Raw genomic sequence first — 20,374 nt, 5'->3', positions numbered from 1 at the left:
CATTTTCAATGAAATACAGATTTTTCAATTCAAACGGGAATATATAAATAAGTGAAACAATTTTTTTTAGTCGAACTACTTAACTTCAATTTATAAAAATTAATTGCAAACGTGATTATAAATGCAATAAAATTAATTTTCTATTAATTGTATGCATTTTTTTTTGCTAAATAAGATTTAGTGCTTAAAATAATAGAAGGAACATCATAAAGTTGCTAAAGTTTAAAAGTATGAAAGTCGGAAATACTAAATTTCTACTTCAACAGTGTATAGTGGAAACTGGCAACATAGTAATAGGTTTTATGCACTATCATGTGGTATCCTTGGCAGATTCAAGGTACGGTAAATTGCGGTAATTTACGTCAACGCTGCGGTAATTTACCGTACAAGTTTTCTTGTCGCACTCAAATTTACTTCTTGTCGCACGCAGATAATCGTTTAACGCACACAAATGTCGTGGAAACAGTTGAATGGGCAAACAGCTATTTGGCGAACAAAAGAGCGTGCACTAAGATAACACTTATATTGCATTAATGATAAAAATATAGATTAGTATATGATAAATAATTCTATTATTGCTTTTTTGTGAATCACGACTGTTACGATAAAAGGACGTAACTACAACTTAAAAGAGCCAAAATGCAGTATTGGTACATCAATCACGTATTATCAATATCGTTAGTAACAATCGTGGTTTGTAGCTGAACGACTTTTTGTAGATTGTCATGAAAAATTTGTATATGTAAGTTATGAAAATATATCTATAATTTCTGTACTCTAATCTAACAGCAGTCTATATTTTTTCTTTTTACTATAAATTAACCCAGGAAAAAATTTTGTCATGAAATTTAATTAAATTTTATAAAATTTCACTAAAGAACTTTCATGAAATTTCATAAAATTTCACTAAAATACTTTCATGAAATTTTATGCTGAAAATGGCCTGATAAATTTTATGAAAATTAAAAAAAATTTCATGAAATTTCATAAAATTCTACACTCACCATTAATTTTTCGAAAAAAATATTAGATCAGTAAAAAAAAATTGCAATTAGATCTTACGAATTGATCTAATGGATGAAGGCATTACTGTATATTTTTTATTGGCGAATAAATCCTGGCGACTACTGGGCTCGAACCTACGTCCTTTCGATTTCAAGCCTTTGCTGCTATCCACTGCGCCGAGCCACGTACGTGATCGTGAATGTATAAATAATATATTCATCGAGATATGGAGTTTAAAACTTTCATACGAAGTTCGATATAATTTTATAAGATTTTATGAAATTTTATATAATTATGGAGGAACTGATAATTTCACGATGAGGTATATAATATATCGCGGTACAGATGCCATAAGGGCGTATAAAATATATTTTTTAGGAATTGCCGTAATTTTATTGAACTATAAAATTGTAAAAATATATTTATTCAACTCATGCGCGCTATTCACGTTTTATCATGCCTAAAATGCGAACCCTAAATGGCAGTTTACCGACTGGTGAAAAATTATTTGTCAAAACGCAATAAAGATGTCTGCTATCCCGGCCATTGTGACGTAATGGAAATGAACGTAACTATCTTTCAAGGTCTTACTGAATATGAGGTAATTACAATTCTCTGTTGTTATCCATTAAGTAGCCAGGGTTGTGATGTCGAATGTTATTTTTTTTCACCATGTCACTAAGCAGCTATTGAGATTTCGCTTTTTAGGCGATTAATAAAATGTGAATAGCGCATATGAGTTGAATAAAACTATGGGCGCAACATGTAGGGTAAGTCATAATCCGTTACCCGCGATGTGTTTAGCACTCGTCTCCGGTGCGCAGTATGCACTCGCTTCGCTCGTGCCTGCGCACCTGCGACTCGTGCTAAACGCATCGCGCTGACACATTATGAATCACTTACCCTACTAGTTACGCCAATAACTATTAAAAACTAATTAGAAGCCAAGAAAAAAATTTTCATAAAATTTTACATAATTTAATGAAATTTCGTAACATTTCGTGTAAGGCCGAAACTTCAATTATGTAAAATTACACAAAGTTTTATAGAGTTTTCTGATATTTCATAAGACTTCATATAATTTCACGAAATTTTCTGAAAATACATAAAATTTCATACCACTAAGTCCTTCGAATCTTTATAACAATTAAGTAAAATTTTATAATTTTTATGAAATTTAATAAAACTTTATAAAGTTTTACAAAAAATTATGAAATTATGCGAACCGTTATGAAATCTTATAAAAACAAAATTTCACACAATTTTACACAATTTTCTGAAATGTTGCGAAATTTTATGAGATTTCATAGCATTATCTCTGAGATTCTGAGAAATTTTCGCAAGTTTTTTTTAAATTTTATAAACTTTGTGAAATTCCATAAAAATATATAAAATTTCATACCAGTAACTTTTTGGGATCTCAATAACAATTATGAAAAATTTATAAATATTTATAAAATTATATAAAGTTTTGAAAAATTATATATAACTGTATAAAATTTTATGTATCTTTTAAAATATCACAGAAGTTCACCAAATTTTATGAAACTTCATAAAATTATATGAAATTTCGTGAAAAAAATTTATTCCCGGGAAGGATAGTCATTAAAATAAAGTAATGTGAGTTTGCAATATAATCAGTATTTTTTTCTATAAATAGAAATACATAAAAAATAACTTTATTGATGATCATCATTGAAATCCTACTGCATTTATTTATAATCAATGAATTTTTCGTTTTTTTTTCTAATCATATTAACATACAGGAAAAAATTATGGGCTGCCTCACTCGCAATATGTATTACAATGATAACAGCCGAAACTATGAATAATACAATGGAACGATCATTTGGAAATATGTTAAATTGTACGACTCGAAAATGTGTACAGGATAATATGGAATTCGGTAGAAACTTATAGACACTATTCTATATAATTTGTTACAACAAAAATTAAATAATTTATTATAATATTATTTTAGAATTGAATTTAATGTCTAATATGAATACGAGCGTCAATCCCTGCGATAATTTTTATGAATTTGCTTGCGGTAATTTTGATAACTTTCCCGCTCTTTATGCACGATTTCTTCAACATAACTTTGATTATCGACCGAGCATCATGTATCATAAAATTTCCGAGACAATCGAAAAAAGCGAACCAACGGCTTCACCGAAGCAATTTCATTTCCTGAAATATTTCATGACTTCTTGTAATAATGTGAACTTTAATAACAACGATTGGTGTAATTATTTATTTTTTATTCAAATATGCAGATATATGCATAATTTCGGTAGCTCATAATGTTCCAATTCTTCAGATATTGGTATCAAAGCAGACAAACTTGATGATTTAACAGAAATAATATCGAAATTAGGCGAATGGCCCGTCATCAAAGGCTCTAAATGGAACGGCACTAATTTCGATTGGATGAGTTTTAATAACAAAGCAGGAAATCTTGGTTCCGAGAAACAATTATTCCTTTCTCCAGATATTCAATTACATCGAAACGGTAAGCAATATGCTGTAAGTATCCATTCAATCATTTATCATTTAATTAAAATTTTCAAATTTCGGGATGTCCTATTCTTTTTTTTATCTTCTGCTATTATCAAACAGTTCTATCCACAAGAATTTGAATTCTCACATGAATATATGAAGAATCTCCAGAATAATATCACAATCAATGCTTATTATAAGTATATGGTCGATGTTGCTAAACTTCTTGGCGCCAATGAAACACAAGCAAAAATAGAACTCATGGAATCATTTCAATTTGAACTCAAACTTATCAATATAAGCAATAACAATGATATAGCATTAAATAATGTAGATAACGCCAGCAAAATGTCGCTCAAGGAAATAAAAGAAAAGTGGCCAGGTATTGAATGGGATAAACTGATCAATATGACAATTGAATCGCAAGTAAAATTTTACTACCCAAACAAAACGATGATTTCCATAGAAATTCATCATTATATAACAGAACTGGAAAAATTAATGAAAGAAACTCCAAAAAGAGTCCAAGCCAATTACGCTGTATGGAAGACAATTCAATCTATGATTCCAATGGTTGAATCCGTTACTCTATCTAAACTTTACGTAGCTTATTCTAAAATAAGGAACCCATCAGCCTTCAACTTTCATTATATTTCCTGCTTCAACATTCTTAAAATGAAGTTACCAGAACTTATGTACTTTTACTATGTACATCATTTCTCAATCGACAAACGTGCCAAAACTCATGCAGATCAATTGACTTCCGACATAAAAAATAAACTATTAGCTATTTTGAATAACGCGTATGCGTCGGATATTAAAACCAAAAATAAACTGACCTCAGAAATCAATTCTTTAAAGTTTGTCATTGGATATCTCGACGAAGTCTTCGATAATAAAATATTAGATGAATATTATCAAGGCCTTGAAATAACATCTGACAGTTATTTAAAGAATTACTTGAACGTGTCTTCATTCCATCGCAAAAAACTTTTAGAAGTATGGGAGAAGCCACTAATTTCGATAAATTGGAAGAATATTTTCAAACTATCGAACCCGTTTGAATTCGGTGGTATCAATTTAGATCTATTTAAGACCATTGGTACACATGATTAAACTATTTGACTTATTTAGAGTGTTTTTTTAGGTTGAATATTTTAAACTTATCGTAGAAAAATTTTAGTTATAGGTATTGAAAGATTGAGGAATTTGTTTTTCAGTATTAATCGTCCAGATATCACTAATTTGGCCACTCTTGGATTCACTATTGGGCATGAAATGGGACACACCATATATTTTTCTTACAATCCTGTTGATAAGTTCGGACTGAAAGACAACGGATGGAGTGTAATGGCAGATGAAAAATTTAAGCAAACAGAAAAGTGCTTAATAGAACAATTCTCGAATTATTCTATCGAAACAACTGGAAAAAAAGTATGATTGATAATTTTTTCAAGGAGAAAATAGTGTAGACAGTGTTTTCTCAAATTCTTGTTTGATTACTTGCAGCTAAACGGTTCATTCTTTTTGGAAGAAAATATTGCCGACAATATTGGTATACAAGTTGCTTATTCGGTCTACCAAGATTGGGTCAAAAAGTATGGACCCGAAGCAACTTTTTCTAACTTGCCGTATAATTCGAATCAGTTGTTTTGGATAGCATATGCAACTCGATGGTGCAAATCAAAGTCATTTTTGCGTAAAACATATTCGACCGATGAGCATGCTCCACCCGATAAACGTGTTATTGGATCGCTTTCAAACAATCCAGAATTTTCAAAAGATTTCAATTGTCCCTTAGGCTCTAACATGAATCCTGTTAAAAAATGTAGCGTATTTTGATAAAAATGTTCGATTATTTTAATAAACTCTGCAGGAAATTTTCAATTTATTTCATCAAAAAAATAAATTATTAAACTATCTACTATATTTATATCTTATATTTAGTATTTAATTTCATAGTCGTCTCAAAGATAACTTGAGATTTTCCCACCAGTTTCTTCCCTTACCATCACAATATTAGAATCAGCACATGCACCATTAAATGTGCGCGAAAGTCACCAAATCCAACATTTAAAGGATAGGGAAGAAACCGTATGTGGTGGGAATAAAATCTCAAGCTTTCGTCGGGATGACTATAACACGGAACGTCTATTGAATTAACTCAAATTTTCTGTGAAAATAACAGATTTTATCTGTTCAGTTATCTGACATAAAATTTGTGTCGAAGATTAACAGAAGCACGATAAAATCGCACAAAAGTTCGTGTATACCGTTTGCAGAACACGATTGGTGTGGAATTCGATCGAAAATCCAATTGTAATATGGACCCTGTTGAAAGATGCACCATGTTTTGATAAAAATTATTAGAAACTCTGCAAGCGACTATTTCATAAAATGATTTAATTATTAAACATTCCACTATATTTATTACATTTTCATTTATTTATAAAATCAAAATATAACGCAACGGACGTAAAAGTCTAATATTATTCATTTTAAATAAATAAACTTAGTAATCGCTAGTTAATATTAATAGGATATTTTAAATTAACAAGTTATAGTTCACTCCACTTTGATTTTGACATATATCCACGTTCAAATGTATCGATTAGTCATAATATTTTTTTATGACACATGAGTACACGATGATTAATTTTATTGGTGTTTTTTTATCAATCACGACTGTTACGATAAGAGTAAGTAACTACAAATTAAAAAATGAAAATTTGGGATTGGTGCATCGATCATTTACTATCGATAGCGACAGTAATAATCGTGGTTTGTAGCTGAACGACTTCTTCTAGACTGTCATGATACATTTGAATATGTAAGTTATGATAATATATGAATAGTCATTAAAACAAGATAATGTGAGTTCGTAATATAATCAGCATTTTTTTCTATACATAAAAATACATAAAAAGTATGTTTATTGATGATCATCATCGAAATCCTACTACATTGATTTATAATTAATGAATTGGATGTTTTTTTTATTCTGAGAAATATTAACATGCAGGAAAATATTATGGGCTACCTCGCTCTCAATATGTATTTCAATGACAACAGCCGAAACTTGGAATAATACAATGAATCAGTCATCTGGAAATAAAATAAATTGTACGACTCGAGAATGTGTAATGGATAATTTGAAATTAGGTGAAAACTCATAGACACTATTCTGTATAATTTGTTACAGCAAAAATTAAATAATTTATTGTAATATTATTTTCGAATTCAAATTAATGTCTAATATGAATATGAGCGTCGATCCCTGCGATAATTTTTATGAATTCGCTTGCGGTAATTTTGACAAATTTCCCGCTGATTATGCACAATTTGTTGGCGATTACTTTGGTTACTCTCCGAGCACCATGTATAAGAAAATTCACGATTCACTACGAAGAAGCAAACCAATGGATTCACCGAAGCAATTTAATTTCCTGAAAAACTTCATGATTTCTTGCGAAAAAGTGAGCTTTAATAACAACGATAGGTGTAATTATTTATTTTTCATTCAAATACGCAGATATATGCATAATTTTGGTAGCTCATAATGTTCCAATTATTTAGATCCTGGTAGCAAAGCAGACAAACTGGATGTGTTAACAGAAGTAATATCTAAATTGGGTGAGTGGCCCGTTATCAAAGGCTCTAAATGGAACGGCACTAATTTCGATTGGATAAGTTTTAATAACAAAGCAGGCAATCTTGGTGCCCATGAAAGATTATTTCTTCATTTATATCCTCAACTACAACGCGAAGGTAAGCAATATGTTGTAAGTATCAATTCAATCATTTATCATGTAATTAGAATTTTCAAATTTCGTGATGACCTAATGTTTTTTTTATCATCTGCTATTATCAAACAGTTGTATTCACAAGAGTTTGAATTTTTACATGGAAATATAAAGAATCGCCAGAATAATATCGCAATCAATGCTTACTATAAGTATATGGTCGATGTTGCTAAACTTCTTGGTGCGAATGAAACACAAGCAAAAATAGAACTCATGGAATCATTGGAATTTGAACTAAAACTCATCAATATAAGCAATAACAAAGATATAATGTCAAAAAATGAAGATAACGCCAGCAAAATGTCGCTCAAGCAAATAAGAGAAAAGTGGCCAGGTATTGAATGGGATAAACTGATCACTGTGACAGTTGAATCGCAAGAGAAATTTTACTACTCAACCGAAACGATGATTTTCATACAAATTTATCATTTTATAACTGAACTGGAAAAATTAATCAAAGAAACTCCTAAAAGAGTCCAAGCGAATTACGCTGTATGGAAGACAATTCAATCTTTTATTCCTATGGTTTAATCCGTTACTCTATCTAAACTTTACGTAACTTATTCTGAAATAAGAAACTCATCTGCAGTCTTTGAAAATATTGATTGCTACGGTTATCTTAAAGAACAATTACCAGAACTTATGTACTTTTACTATGTCCGTCACGTCTTAGTCGACAAACGTGCCAGAACTCATGCAGATCAATTGACTTTTGACATAAGAAACAAATTTTTAGATATTTTGAGTAACACGTATGCGTCGGATATTAAAACCAAAAATAAACTAACCGCAGAAATCAATTCTTTAAGGTTTATCCTTGGATATCTAGACGAAGTCTTTGATGATAAAGTATTGGATGCATATTATCAAGGCCTTGAAATAACTTCTGACAGTTATTTAAAGAATCGCTTAAACGTGACTTCATTCAATCGCAAAAAATATTTAAAAATGTGGGAGAAGCCACTGAATTTGATTAATTGGATGACTATTTTCAAATTATCAAACCCGTTTGAAATCGGTGGTACAAACTTGAACCTATTTAATACCATTGGTATACATTATTGAACTATTCGACTTATTCAGAGTATATTTTTAGGTTAAATGTTGTAAACTTATCGCAGAAAAATTTTAGTTATAGGTCTCGGAAGATTGAGAAATTTGTTCTTCAGTATTAACCGTCCAGATTACAATAATTTGGCCACGTTTGGAATCACTATTGGGCATGAAATGGGGCATACCATTCATGTTTCTTACGATGCTGTTGATGAGTTTGGAAGAAAAAACAACGGATGGAGTGCATTGGCAGAAGAGAAGTTCAAGGAAACAAAAAATTGCTTAATGGAACAATTCTCGAATTATTCTACCGAAACAACTGGAGAAAAAGTATGATTAATAATGTTTTCAAAAAATAAATAGTGAAGAATGTGATTTCTAAAATACTTGTTTGATTACTTGCAGCTAAACGGTTCAATGTATTTGGAAGAAAATATTGCCGACAACATTGGTATACAAATTGCTTATTCGGTCTATCAAGATTGGGTCAAGAAGCTCGGACCCGATGCACCTTTTTCTAACTTGCCTTATAATTCGAATCAGTTGTTTTGGCTGTCATATGCAGCTCCCTGGTGCACATCAACGTCATCATTGCTCCAAGTGAATTCAGCCGATCAGCATGCTCCAGTCGAAAAACGTGTTATTGGAACGCTTTCAAACAGCCCAGAATTTTCAAATGATTTCAATTGTCCCTTAGGCTCTAACATGAATCCTACTAAAAAGTGTAACGTATTTTGATAAAAATATTCAATTATTTTGAAAAATTGCCTGGGTCAAAAATAGAACTTGATTTAGACTTGGTTAACCCAGTCAAAATTTGGAGCCGTTTTTCAGAAGACGAACTAGAGTTTTTTTGCGGAGATATGAAATGCATTAAGTTTTCGCCTTGGTTTAGACTTAACGGGCTTATTTAGTCACGATTTAAGACGAAAAAGTTGAAATCAAGTCGAAATTGACTTGGCTTAGACTTATTCGACATGAATTATAAGGCGAACAAGTCCAAGCTAAGGTGAAGTAATTTTTATATATAAAGCCCAAAGTAAGGCGAATAAATAACTTTTTCGACTTGATACAACAAGTTAAAAGTGAAGTGAATGGCTATCGTGCTCGGAGTGAAGACGAATAAGTCCAAACTGAGATCAACAAATTTGAATAAGTTGAAATAAGTTATCACTAAGTTGAACAAATTGCAAAAAGTTTAAGAAAATTTAATTCAAGTCAAAAAAGTCGAAATTTTATCGAAAAAACATCAACAGAAAATAACGTAAAGCAACTTTGAATCAAGTTTTTATTTTTGAACCGGACGGGGTAAAGCCAATAGCTTCCTGGATTTTTGATAACGCTATTGGTGAACTTTTGAGCTCATCGAGCTGAATAAACGGCTGAATCGAAAAATATACATTCCACTGGAAAAATTAAGACAATTGTTATTTCATCACCGATATCTTTTAAACTAACAGACAATTCTGAAGTTTGAGGTGGCTGTCGATGCATTTTTCTGATCGTCAACGATGAAAATTTTTCGGAAAGAATCAATTAATTGTTTTTTAATTTTATTTGAGAATAACATTTGTTTGAAGTGTTTTCGTTTTCGATATCTCTTGAACAAATAATTTAGTTTTGATCGCTGAGGTAGGATCCAACGCAGTTCATAGAACTTCAAAGCTGACTGGATTTTGGGATTAAACCATGGAGTAAGTTATGTGTTATTTAAAGAAAAAAAAATACAATAATTCATTAATTGAAGCTACTATTTCTTGTAAGTTTAGAATAGAAAAACGAAGTTTTTTTCGACTCGTTACTTCCAGTTAGACGTTATTGATCATATTTTGTTCTTATTTTTAAAATTAGTAATCGCCAGTTTATATTAATAGTATTTATAGAAGGTTTAGATTGACAAGTTACACTTCATTTTGCTTTGATTTTGTAATATTCCACATTTAAATAAAACTATTAGTCATCATTGATTTCATCATACATTGGTATACGAGGATTGGAGATTAGAATACAATAAATAATTCCGTTATTGTTTTTTTATCGATCACGACTGTTATGATAAGAGCACGTAATTATAACATAAAAGAACAAAAATTTAGTATTAGTGCATCGATTACTTGTCAGTGATATCGTCAGTAACAATCGTGGTTTGTAGCTGAACGACTTTTTCTTGACTGTCATGAAAAATTTTCACATGTAAGTTATGAAAAAATATCTATAATGTCTGTACTCTAATCCAACAGCAGTCTACACTAATGCAAAAAAAATTTGGAAAATCCAAAAGTGCACGCCTCGAAAGCTCATGTTATGTTTTTTTTTTAAAGTTAAATTTCGAATAAAATTGAATATCTCGCTCTTTTCCCATAGAAATTTCCATGGTAAATATACGGTAATAAAAGTAAAAAAAAAAATAAATAAGGAAAACATTCCTAATGAAAAATGGCGGCAGTGGGTGTTTGTTTACATGTAAGATTGCCGGTTTTAACCGTAATGATTTATTTTAAAAAAAAACGAGAAGGCCTACAGTAGTGATTTTCGAAAGGAACCTTCTTTGCTTATTTCTGAAAATTTTGAAAAAAAAATTAAGTAGTTTCGTCAAGTCGTTCTCGAGATATCCGTACCACGCCGTTTTTTTGAACCACAGACTAATGGACGTCCACGATAAATTTTTTTTAATAAACTTTTTTTTATATTAATACATATTAGACAAATTAAAAAAAGTATCAGGATTATTTATTAGTGTTTCAGCTTTATATTGATGTGTTTTTCATAATGTGTAAGAGTAATAGAAAAAAAATATATGCACTTTAATGAGTGGAAATCGTGTGACCTTGACAGGTCGGTTATAAAGCACAACCTCTCCGCTTCGCTTCCGAGGCGTGCAAAATAAAAGGAGCAGAAAAATTTAATAAATTTTTTAGTGATTTTTGGAAGGCTGTAACTTGGTGAAAAATGATCGTATCGAGATTTTAAAAAAAGCATTTTATAGCTTGAAATCTCTAGTTTTGGTGCATTTTTTTCAAAATTTTTTAAAAGCTCCGGTTAGTGCGCAAACATAAGAAATACCGCGAGACAAAAAATTTCTAAATTTTTTTTTTTTTCCGAAGAGCCTACGGACCGCGAAAAAATTCTTTCAACTAAACGAATGCACAGTTCGTTTAGCAAATTTATTCAGCTTTAATTTGGTTTTTTTTTAAACTTCGTAGGACGATTTGTCGCAGAGATATCAGCGTTTAAACAGAAAATAATCCTTTTGGCTTTGATCATCGATATTTCAGGTACCAATGATCGCACAGAAAGTTGAAGGGCGGTGATAAAAACTTAAATAAATTCCCTTCGAGACCCTATCATCATTTTTTGAAAAAAAAACTTTTTTCCATTTTTAGCATCCATTAGAAGTAAGTACAAAAAAAAACTGACTTTTTTTGGTTTTTCAGTAAATCAACCGCTACTCTGCAGATATCAAGAAAAAAAATAATGTTGCCAGGGACTTTTTTAGCTTAATGTACCCCCAAGACCCCTGTAAATTTTAAAATTGATCAATCGGACCGTTTTTTGGGAATCATCGATCAAAGTTTAGCCAAACAATTAAAGGAGCAAGTTTTGTTCCTTTAATTGTGTAATCATAATCAAAATGAAAAATATTTTTTTTTTCAACCTTTCTCAAATTTTTGCGTTGGTGACTCAGCAAATGCAAGGAAATGACAAAAAAAATAAAAAATTTCCAAAAAATGTCAAAAAAATACTTAAAACATAAAAAACAAGTTTCAATTTTTTTGTTTTCTTCGATTTTTTTGACATTTTTTGTCTATTGAGCCAATTTATTTAATAAAATGAATATTAGTTGACATTAATATGTAAAATAAAATTAAACATTTATTAATTCTTTGTTTTCATTATTTATTATAATAAATAGAAAAAAAAATTTTTAAATGTTTTTTATCTTATATAAATCAAAATCAGACTGAAAAAAATGGAAAGAACGACTCTGATTTTGACCGAGATTAGATCAAAAACAGACCAAAAATTATTGAAAATAAGTCTAAAAATAGTCTGAATAAGGAATAGTAAGAGCAAAACTAGATTGAATTTTACATATAAATTAAATATAAAAAAAAATAAAATTGAATTAAAATAACTTAAAATTTTTAATTGTTTTCAAACAGATCAAATTTTGTGACCCGGGACGTTCAATTAAAACTATTAGTCATCATTTCTTTTATCATCATACATTAGTATACGATAAATATAGATTCATATACGATAAATAATTCTGGTATCGCTTTTTTATCAATCAAGACTGCTACGATAAGAGCACGTAACTATAACTTAAAAGAACCAAAATTAAGTATTGGTGCATCGATCACTTATTATCGATATCGTCAGTAATAATCGTGATTTGTAGCTGAACGACTTTTTCTTGACTGTCATGAAAAATTTGAACATGTAAGTTATGATAATATATATTTAATATCTGTACTAGGGTGCTCCGTTTGAAACGAAGATTTTTTTTTTTTCGTTCCCCATCGAAAATCTTGTTCTACATGTAAAAATAAAAATTCAGTGAAATTTTGAGCTCTTAATAACAATTTTAAGAACTGGAACAACGTCGTTGAAGTTTTCCCATGCTAAAAGCATGTAAATTTTGATTCTTTTCATTTTATCGAATAAAACTCAGCCCCATATTCACGTATCTTATCGGTTCAAAGTTTTCTTGGAAGAGAATTGTATGCTCTTTGAAAAAGCCTGTATGTGCTTAGCAGTACCTTCAACTACAGCCCTCGTGGAAGCCTTGAAAGTCTAATTTCCTACGAAATTAGTGGTTTTTTGTTGTTAACTTGTAAACGGTTGACTTTTGGGAAAAAAAGTACATGACATTTTTTGTAGGAAATTTAGTCTTCTACAAAAAAGTTCTTCAAAGTCAAATCTCTGAAATCAATATTTGAAAAGATATGTGAACTTTAACTAAGTAAAATTCGAAATTTTAGCTAAATGTCAAGATTAACGGTTTTATAATTCAAAACCATTACATAAACCATGTTTCTTTTAACATAATCCATCTGTTAGGTCCCGAGGACATCGAAAATTCGAACGAGATTCTTCAAACCTGTGTTTTAATCATTCAATATTTCAAAAGAATTACAAATGAGGTTAGTACTTAAGAACAATTTCGATGAATAATTACGGGCATTTTATATTTTATATAAATATATATTAATTGATACTTACCATAAGTTAATAACTGAATATATTGTATAGTATTGAACATTGACATTTAGCTAAAATTTCGAATTTTACTTAGTTAAAGTTCATATATCTTTTTAAATATTGATTTTAGAGATTTGACTTATGAGAACTTTTTTGTAGAAGACTGAATTTCCTACAAAAAATGTCATGTACTTTTTTTCCCAAAAGTCAACCGTTTACAAGTTAACAACAAAAAACCACTAATTTCGTAGGAAATTAGACTTTCAAGGCTTCCATGAGGGCTGTAGTTGAAGGTACTGCTAAGCACATACAGGCTTTTTCAGAGAGCATACAATTCTCTTCCAAGAAAACTTTGAACCGATAAGATACGTGAATATGGGGCTGAGTTTTATTCGATAAAAAGAAAAGAATCAAAATTTACATGCTTTTAGCATGGGAAAACTTCAACGACGTTGTTCCAGTTCTTAAAATTGTTATTAAGAGCTCAAAATTTTACTGAATTTTTATTTTTACATGTAGAACAAGATTTTCGATGGGGAACGAAAAAAAAAAAATCTTCGTTTCAAACGGAGCACCCTAATCTGTACTCTAATCCAACAGCAGTCTATATTTTTACTTTTTACTATAAAATAAGAATAGTCGTTAAAATAAAGTAAGGTGAGTTCGTAATATAATCAGCATTTTTTTCTATGCATAGAAATATATAAAAAGTATCTTTAATGATGATCATCATCGAAATCCTACTACATTAATTTACAATCGATAAATTTACCGTTTTTTTTTCTGATAATATTAACATACAGGAAAAAATTATGGGCTGCCTCGCTCGCAATATGTATTTCAATGACATCAGCCGGAACTTTGAATAATACAATGGACCAGTCATCTGGAAATAAGTTAAATTGTACGACTCGAGGATGTGTAATGGATAATTTGGAATTCGGTAAAAACTTATAGACACTATTCTGTATAGTTTGTTAGAACAAAAATTGAATAATTTATTGTAACATTATTTTAGAATTGAATTTAATCTCTAATATGAATATGAGCGTCGATCCCTGCGATAATTTTTATGAATTCGCTTGTGGTAATTTTGATAACGTTCCCGCTGATGCACATTTAGTTCGCCAATACTTTAATGTCCCATCGAGCGCCATGTATGATAAAATTTACGATTCAATAAATAAAAGCGAACCAATAGATTCACCGAAGCAATTTCATTTCCTGAGAGACTACATGATTTCTTGTGAAAAAGTGAACTCTAATAACAACGATAAGTGTAATTATTTATTTTTCATTCAAATACGCAGATATATGCATAATTTCGGTAGCTCATAATGTTCCAATTATTTAGATCCTGGTATCAAAGCAGACAAACTAGATGATTTAACAGAAATAATATCTAAACTAGGTGAGTGGCCCGTTATCAAAGGCTCTAAATGGAACAGCTCTAATTTCGATTGGATGAGTTTTAATAACAAAGCAGGAAATCTCGGCGCCGCTAAAAACTTATTCCTTTATTTACGTACTAAACTACGTGACGGGAGTAAGCAAGTAAGTATTAATTCAACAGTTTTTCATTTAATTAAAATATTTGAATTTCGTGATAATCTAAGTTTTTTTTATCTTCTGCTTTTATCAAACAGTTGCATCCACAAGAATTTGAATTTTCGTATGAAAATATAAAGAATCTCCAGAATAATATCACAATCAATGCTTACTATAAGTATATGGTCGATGTTGCTAAACTTCTTGGTGCGAATGAAACACAAGCAAAAATAGAACTCATGGAATCATTTCAATTTGAACTCAAACTTATCAATATAAGCAATAACAATGATATAGCATTAAATAATGTAGATAACGCCAGCAAAATGTCGCTCAAAGAGATAAAAGAAAAGTGGCCAGGTATCGAATGGGATAAACTGATCACTGTGACAACTGAATCGCAAAAAAAATTTAACTACCTAAATGAAACGATGATTTCCATAGAAATTCATCATTATATAACAGAACTGGAAAAATTAATGAAAGAAACTCCAAAAAGAGTCCAAGCCAATTACGCTGTATGGAAGACAATTCAATCTATGGTTCCAATGGTTGAATCCGTCACTCTATTTAAACTTTACGTAGCTTATTCTAAAATAAGGAACCCATTTGCAGTCTTTGACGACATCGACTGCTTTGATAACCTTAAAATTAAGTTACCAGAACTTATGTACTTCTACTATGTACATCACTTCTCAATCGACAAACGTGCCAAAACTCATGCAGATCAATTAACTTCCGACATAAAAAAAAAATTTTTAGATATTTTGAGTAATACGTATAAATCGGATATTAAAACTAAAGATAAACTAACTGCGGCAATCAAGTCTTTGAAGTTTGTCGTTGGTTATCTTGACGAAGTCTTTGATGATAAAATATTGGGCGAATTTTATCAAGGCCTTGAAATAACTCCTGACAGTTATCTAAAGAATTACTTGAACTTGACTTTATTCAATGGCAAAAAACGTACAGAAGTGTGGGAGAAGCCACTAATTTTCATTAATTGGATGAATATGTTCAAACTATTAAAACCGTTTGAAATCAGTGGTGTAAACGTGCCTGTATTGAATACTATTGGTATACATTATCCAACTATTGGACTTATTAAGAGTGTTTTTTTAGGTTGAATATTTCAAACTCATTGTAGAAAAATTTTAGTTATAGGTATCGAAAGATTAAGAAATTTGTCCTTCAGTATTAATCGTCCAGATCACATTAATTTGGCCACGTTTGGATTCACTCTAGGGCATGAAATGGGGCATACCATTCATGTTTCTTACGATGTTGTCGATGAGTTCGGAATAAAAGACAACGGATGGAGTATTTTGGCAGATGAAAAATTTAAAGAAACAGAAGAGTGCTTAATTGAACGATTCTCGAATTATTCTACCGAAACAACTGGAGAAAAAGTATGATTAATTATGATTTCAAGGAATGAATAGTGCAGAGTGTGATTTCTTAAATGCTTGTTTGATTACTTACAGCTAGACGGTTCATTCTTTTTGGAAGAAAATATTGCCGACAACATCGGTATACAAGTTGCTTATTCGGTCTACCAAGATTGGGTCAAAAAGTATGGACCCGAAGCCACTTTTTCTAACTTGCCTTATAATTCGAATCAGTTCTTTTGGCTATCATATGCAACTCAATTTTGCAGATCAAAGTCATTATTGTCTTCAATTGATTGGACCAATAAGCATGCTCCACTCGATAAACGTGTTATTGGAACGCTCTCAAACAGCCCAGAATTTTCAAAAGATTTCAATTGTTCCTTAGGCTCTAACATGAATCCAGTTAAAAAATGTAGCGTATTTTGATAAAAATATTCAATTATTTCTTGTAATCGGGGTAAACCCAATAATTTCCCGGCCTTTTCAAAAATGCTATTATCAGTTAACTTATGAGCTCTTTGAGCTGAATAAACGGCTGTATAAAATAAACATATATTTTGCTGGAAAAATTGAGACAATTAAACATTTTTCTTTATTGTTTCATCACTGATGTCTTCTAAACTGGCAGACAATTCTGACGTTTGAGGTGGCATTCGATGCAGTGTTTTGATCATTAACGCTGATAATTTTTTGGAAGAATTAATACAATGTTTTTGACTTTATTTGAAAATAACGTTTGTTTAAAGTGTTTCCGTTATCGATATCTTTCGAACAAATGATTCAGTTTTAATGGTTGAGGTGACATCCAACGCGGCTCATAAAACTTTAGAGCTGATTGGATTTTGGAATTTGCCAATGGAGTAAGTTAGATGTTATTAATATGAGAAAAAACAATTTTTTCAAATAGCTCCGAACACACATTCAATGAATTAGATATATATTTTTAACCTATCAAATCGATTTGTAATCAGTACTGAAAAGTTCTACTTTTTTAAAACCATTGGTTAAATTATTCAGTAATTCGACTTGTTCTGAGTGCTACTTTAAGTAAAATAGTTTTAATAAATCATCGGAAAATTCAAGTTATAGGTATCGAACGATTGAGAAATTCGTTCTTTAATATTAATCGTCCAGATTGCTTCAATTTTTGTACGCTTCGGACCGGTGTGGGGCACAAAACAGGGTATTCTATGCATTCTTCTTACAATACTGTTAATTAATTCGGGATAAAAGATAATGGATGCAGTGATTTGGCAGACAAATAAATTCTAGAAAATAGAAGATTGCTTATTTGAACAATATTCCCAAATTATTTTCATGAGAACGGTGTCACGAATAAATATCCGCGACAAAATATCTAACGACAAAATAACCGACGACAAAACACACAAAATCCATTATAAAAGGGCGGTTATTTTGTCATTCGGTTATTTTGTCGTCGGTTATTTTGTCGCGGTTATTCTGTCGTTGGATATTGTGTTACGGAACCAATAGAGTTTCTAGAAGGTTGAACCTGACGAGTTACAGTTCGTTTCGCTTCAATTTTGTAATATATCCACCCCGGGTCGAAAAGTTTGATTTGATTTTAGTCTAACTGGACTAAATTTGAACTAATTGATCCGTTTTTGATCTTTTATAAAAATTTCAAGCTGTTTTTGATCTACTGTTTTAAAAAACAATTGCGATACTGAAGGACAAAACCAGATTAATTCTGGAACTTAAAAAAATTTTGATTCTGAAATTTTACAAGAAGAAAACTAGATTAAATCGTGGACTTGGAATAATTTTGTTTATATACTGAAAAAACTTACAAAACATATTCCAAGTTCCAGAATTGAATATGTTCTGTTTTCTATTTAATCAGTGTCTTTTGTTTAAAAATGTCGGCAGATAATAATAATTTGACAGCTGTATTTTCTATTTGTCTTGATAGAATATTTATAATATTTAATTGAAGTATAAAATTGCTGTTAAAATCTCAAGAAAGTTTTCTTTAATTAACTGGACAGAGTCGAAACATATTCTGGTGTTAAAACCCATCAACACATTCCTCTGTGACATTGCATTTCGAAATAGCAACAACTCGTTACAAATATCAAGAAAATTTGAATAAACATGTACATCTTGATGTCCTTTTATCACTTTCCATGGGCAGTAAGTTTTATTGAACTTTATTCATTCTTATTATTTTCAGTGAATTATGTAGCGATTGATAGATGAGTGATTAATTTTCTCCATAAATGAAAGTATGAATTTTTTTTTTTTCAATTATTTTGTGATTTCAAGTTTATTGTTTATATATAAAGCTTTCAGTACAGCAAATTTCTCATTTTCGCAGAATCTTTGAGTTGCTTAGGATATCTTATTTTTCGTGACAGACACTTGAAATCTACGACATTTAGCGCCTATAGCCGGCAGCTGAAAATATTAGATAAGACACAGCTGGTGAAAAAGATACCTAATCGTTCTAATAGTGACGTCATCGTCGGATCAAAAAATATTTTTTGGTTACATGTGCGATAGCAAACAACCAAAAAATATCGAAGTTACTTAACGAACCATCTTGTGACAAAATTTATCATCATTTCAATTCGTCCACTTACCCAGTAAACACTTTGACGTAAATTTGACGTCAGAGTGACGTTACGCTATGTCATCATTTACGTAAGGTATAAGTCACGAATGAGTCAGGTGTGACTCATTATTTCCCACTTTTTTACGTAAGATTATGATGTAAAACTAATGACGTATGCATGATGTAAATGTGATGTCTGTGTGACCTTCTATGACGTCAATATGACATATGGGTGATGTCAAAATTATCAATTCGGAAAAAATATTTTGAAAAATAAAAAAATAAAATGAAATACCGAATTTTTGATTTGACTATTACCGCACGAACGCATTGTGAATTCTGAAACAAGATTAGATAACGTTAAATGATGAAAAAATCCTGGGCGTCTGCTGGGTTCGAACACGGCTCCTCTTGGCTGGTAGTCCTGAACGTTGCTCACTGGTCCACATCACGAGAGTTCAAATCTCGTACTTAATTGATGTATTTAGAGTGAAATGCCGGAAAAGACATAGTTAATAAGTTTTCGTGATGGATTTTTACAAAATTCAAAAAACTCTATGAACTTATATGAAATTTTATAGAAGCAATATTTGTCGACCTCGATGATAATTGTATAAAATTTCATTAAGTTTCATCAAATTTTGTAATTTTTTGTTGTAATGTGAAATTTAAAAAATCTTAAATAAAATTTTGCGAAACATTAAATAATTTCACAAAATCGTATGAAATTCAATCGATTGAAAAATTGTGATACTAAACTTTAAAATCATAATAGCAAAAGAGTTCAAACTGTCGTTACATTTTCTTTGTCATCCTAAATGATATTTTCGATACATCATTTAAAAAAATAAAGTTAATTTTTTTATGCTCACGCTATTGTTTTAATCTAAAACGTCTGAATGATCTATTATCGAGTTTATCGATTACTTTGACCCCAAAAATGTTCGACGTTTAGTTGTTATTTTTACACATTTATACATGTTTGAAAATTCATTCTATGATTGTTTTATTTCAATAAATAGATGATAAAAAACTATGACTCGGACATTACATCAGCATTGCGTAAAATACTGACTTGTCACTGATGTAAAGATATGATTTAAGAGTGACATCCACATTACGTATAACCGTGACTTTGCTACTGACATAAATGTATGATTTTAAAATTACGTCATTATGATATACGGATAATGACTTTATTACTACATAACAATGTGATGTAGATTCTATGTCAAACGTACGTAATACATAAGACATAACTGTGACATAGTACAAGAGTCATGCTTACATCAAGA

The 20,374-nt window shown here is 30.4% G+C and overlaps 2 protein-coding genes across 5 annotated transcripts; both read left to right on the top strand.

The window, feature by feature from the left end:
• The first annotated feature begins 618 nt into the window (after positions 1 to 618).
• On the top strand, positions 619 to 9,130 carry LOC130668766 (neprilysin-2-like). Its single transcript, XM_057471219.1, has 14 exons — positions 619 to 742; positions 2,772 to 2,911; positions 2,987 to 3,250; positions 3,326 to 3,531; positions 3,625 to 4,606; positions 4,688 to 4,938; positions 5,014 to 5,337; positions 5,693 to 5,765; positions 7,081 to 7,286; positions 7,380 to 7,641; positions 7,897 to 8,059; positions 8,117 to 8,314; positions 8,429 to 8,690; positions 8,766 to 9,130. Exons 1-14 carry the CDS (start codon positions 726 to 728, stop codon positions 9,096 to 9,098), a joined length of 3,681 nt encoding a protein of 1,226 aa, XP_057327202.1. The 5' UTR covers positions 619 to 725; the 3' UTR covers positions 9,099 to 9,130.
• Positions 9,131 to 10,469: 1,339 nt separating this feature from the next.
• On the top strand, positions 10,470 to 17,073 carry LOC130668433 (neprilysin-2-like). Of its 4 annotated transcripts, XM_057470732.1 has the most exons (10): positions 10,470 to 10,553; positions 11,564 to 11,755; positions 12,524 to 12,803; positions 14,369 to 14,508; positions 14,584 to 14,844; positions 14,920 to 15,119; positions 15,212 to 16,190; positions 16,272 to 16,522; positions 16,598 to 16,686; positions 16,771 to 17,073. In XM_057470732.1, the coding sequence occupies exons 3-10, from the start codon at positions 12,787 to 12,789 to the stop codon at positions 16,928 to 16,930; spliced, it is 2,097 nt and encodes a 698-aa protein (XP_057326715.1). In that variant the 5' UTR covers positions 10,470 to 10,553; positions 11,564 to 11,755; positions 12,524 to 12,786; the 3' UTR covers positions 16,931 to 17,073. The 4 variants fall into 4 exon arrangements, with proteins under 4 accessions (XP_057326715.1, XP_057326711.1, XP_057326713.1 ...); XM_057470728.1 differs by having other exon boundaries at positions 16,598 to 17,073; XM_057470730.1 differs by lacking the exon at positions 11,564 to 11,755 and having other exon boundaries at positions 10,505 to 10,553; positions 16,598 to 17,073.
• Positions 17,074 to 20,374: the final 3,301 nt, after the last annotated feature.

This window comes from Microplitis mediator, chromosome 5 (assembly GCF_029852145.1).
Source record: "Microplitis mediator isolate UGA2020A chromosome 5, iyMicMedi2.1, whole genome shotgun sequence".
Taxonomy (NCBI): Eukaryota; Metazoa; Arthropoda; class Insecta; order Hymenoptera; family Braconidae; genus Microplitis; species Microplitis mediator.
This window is presented reverse-complemented; position numbering and strand designations above follow the sequence as displayed.

Bases quoted from the DNA above. Each gene is read 5' to 3' on its own strand.
- LOC130668766 (XM_057471219.1), top strand. The intron at 7,642-7,896 runs GTATTGAATGGG...ACTCATCTGCAG, and splicing joins AATAAGAGAAAAGTGGCCAG to TCTTTGAAAATATTGATTGC. The intron at 8,315-8,428 runs GTTTGAAATCGG...AACTTATCGCAG, and splicing joins ATTTTCAAATTATCAAACCC to AAAAATTTTAGTTATAGGTC.
- LOC130668433 (XM_057470728.1), top strand. The intron at 14,845-14,919 runs GTAATTATTTAT...CCAATTATTTAG, and splicing joins CTCTAATAACAACGATAAGT to ATCCTGGTATCAAAGCAGAC. The intron at 16,191-16,271 runs GTATACATTATC...GAAAAATTTTAG, and splicing joins GCCTGTATTGAATACTATTG to TTATAGGTATCGAAAGATTA.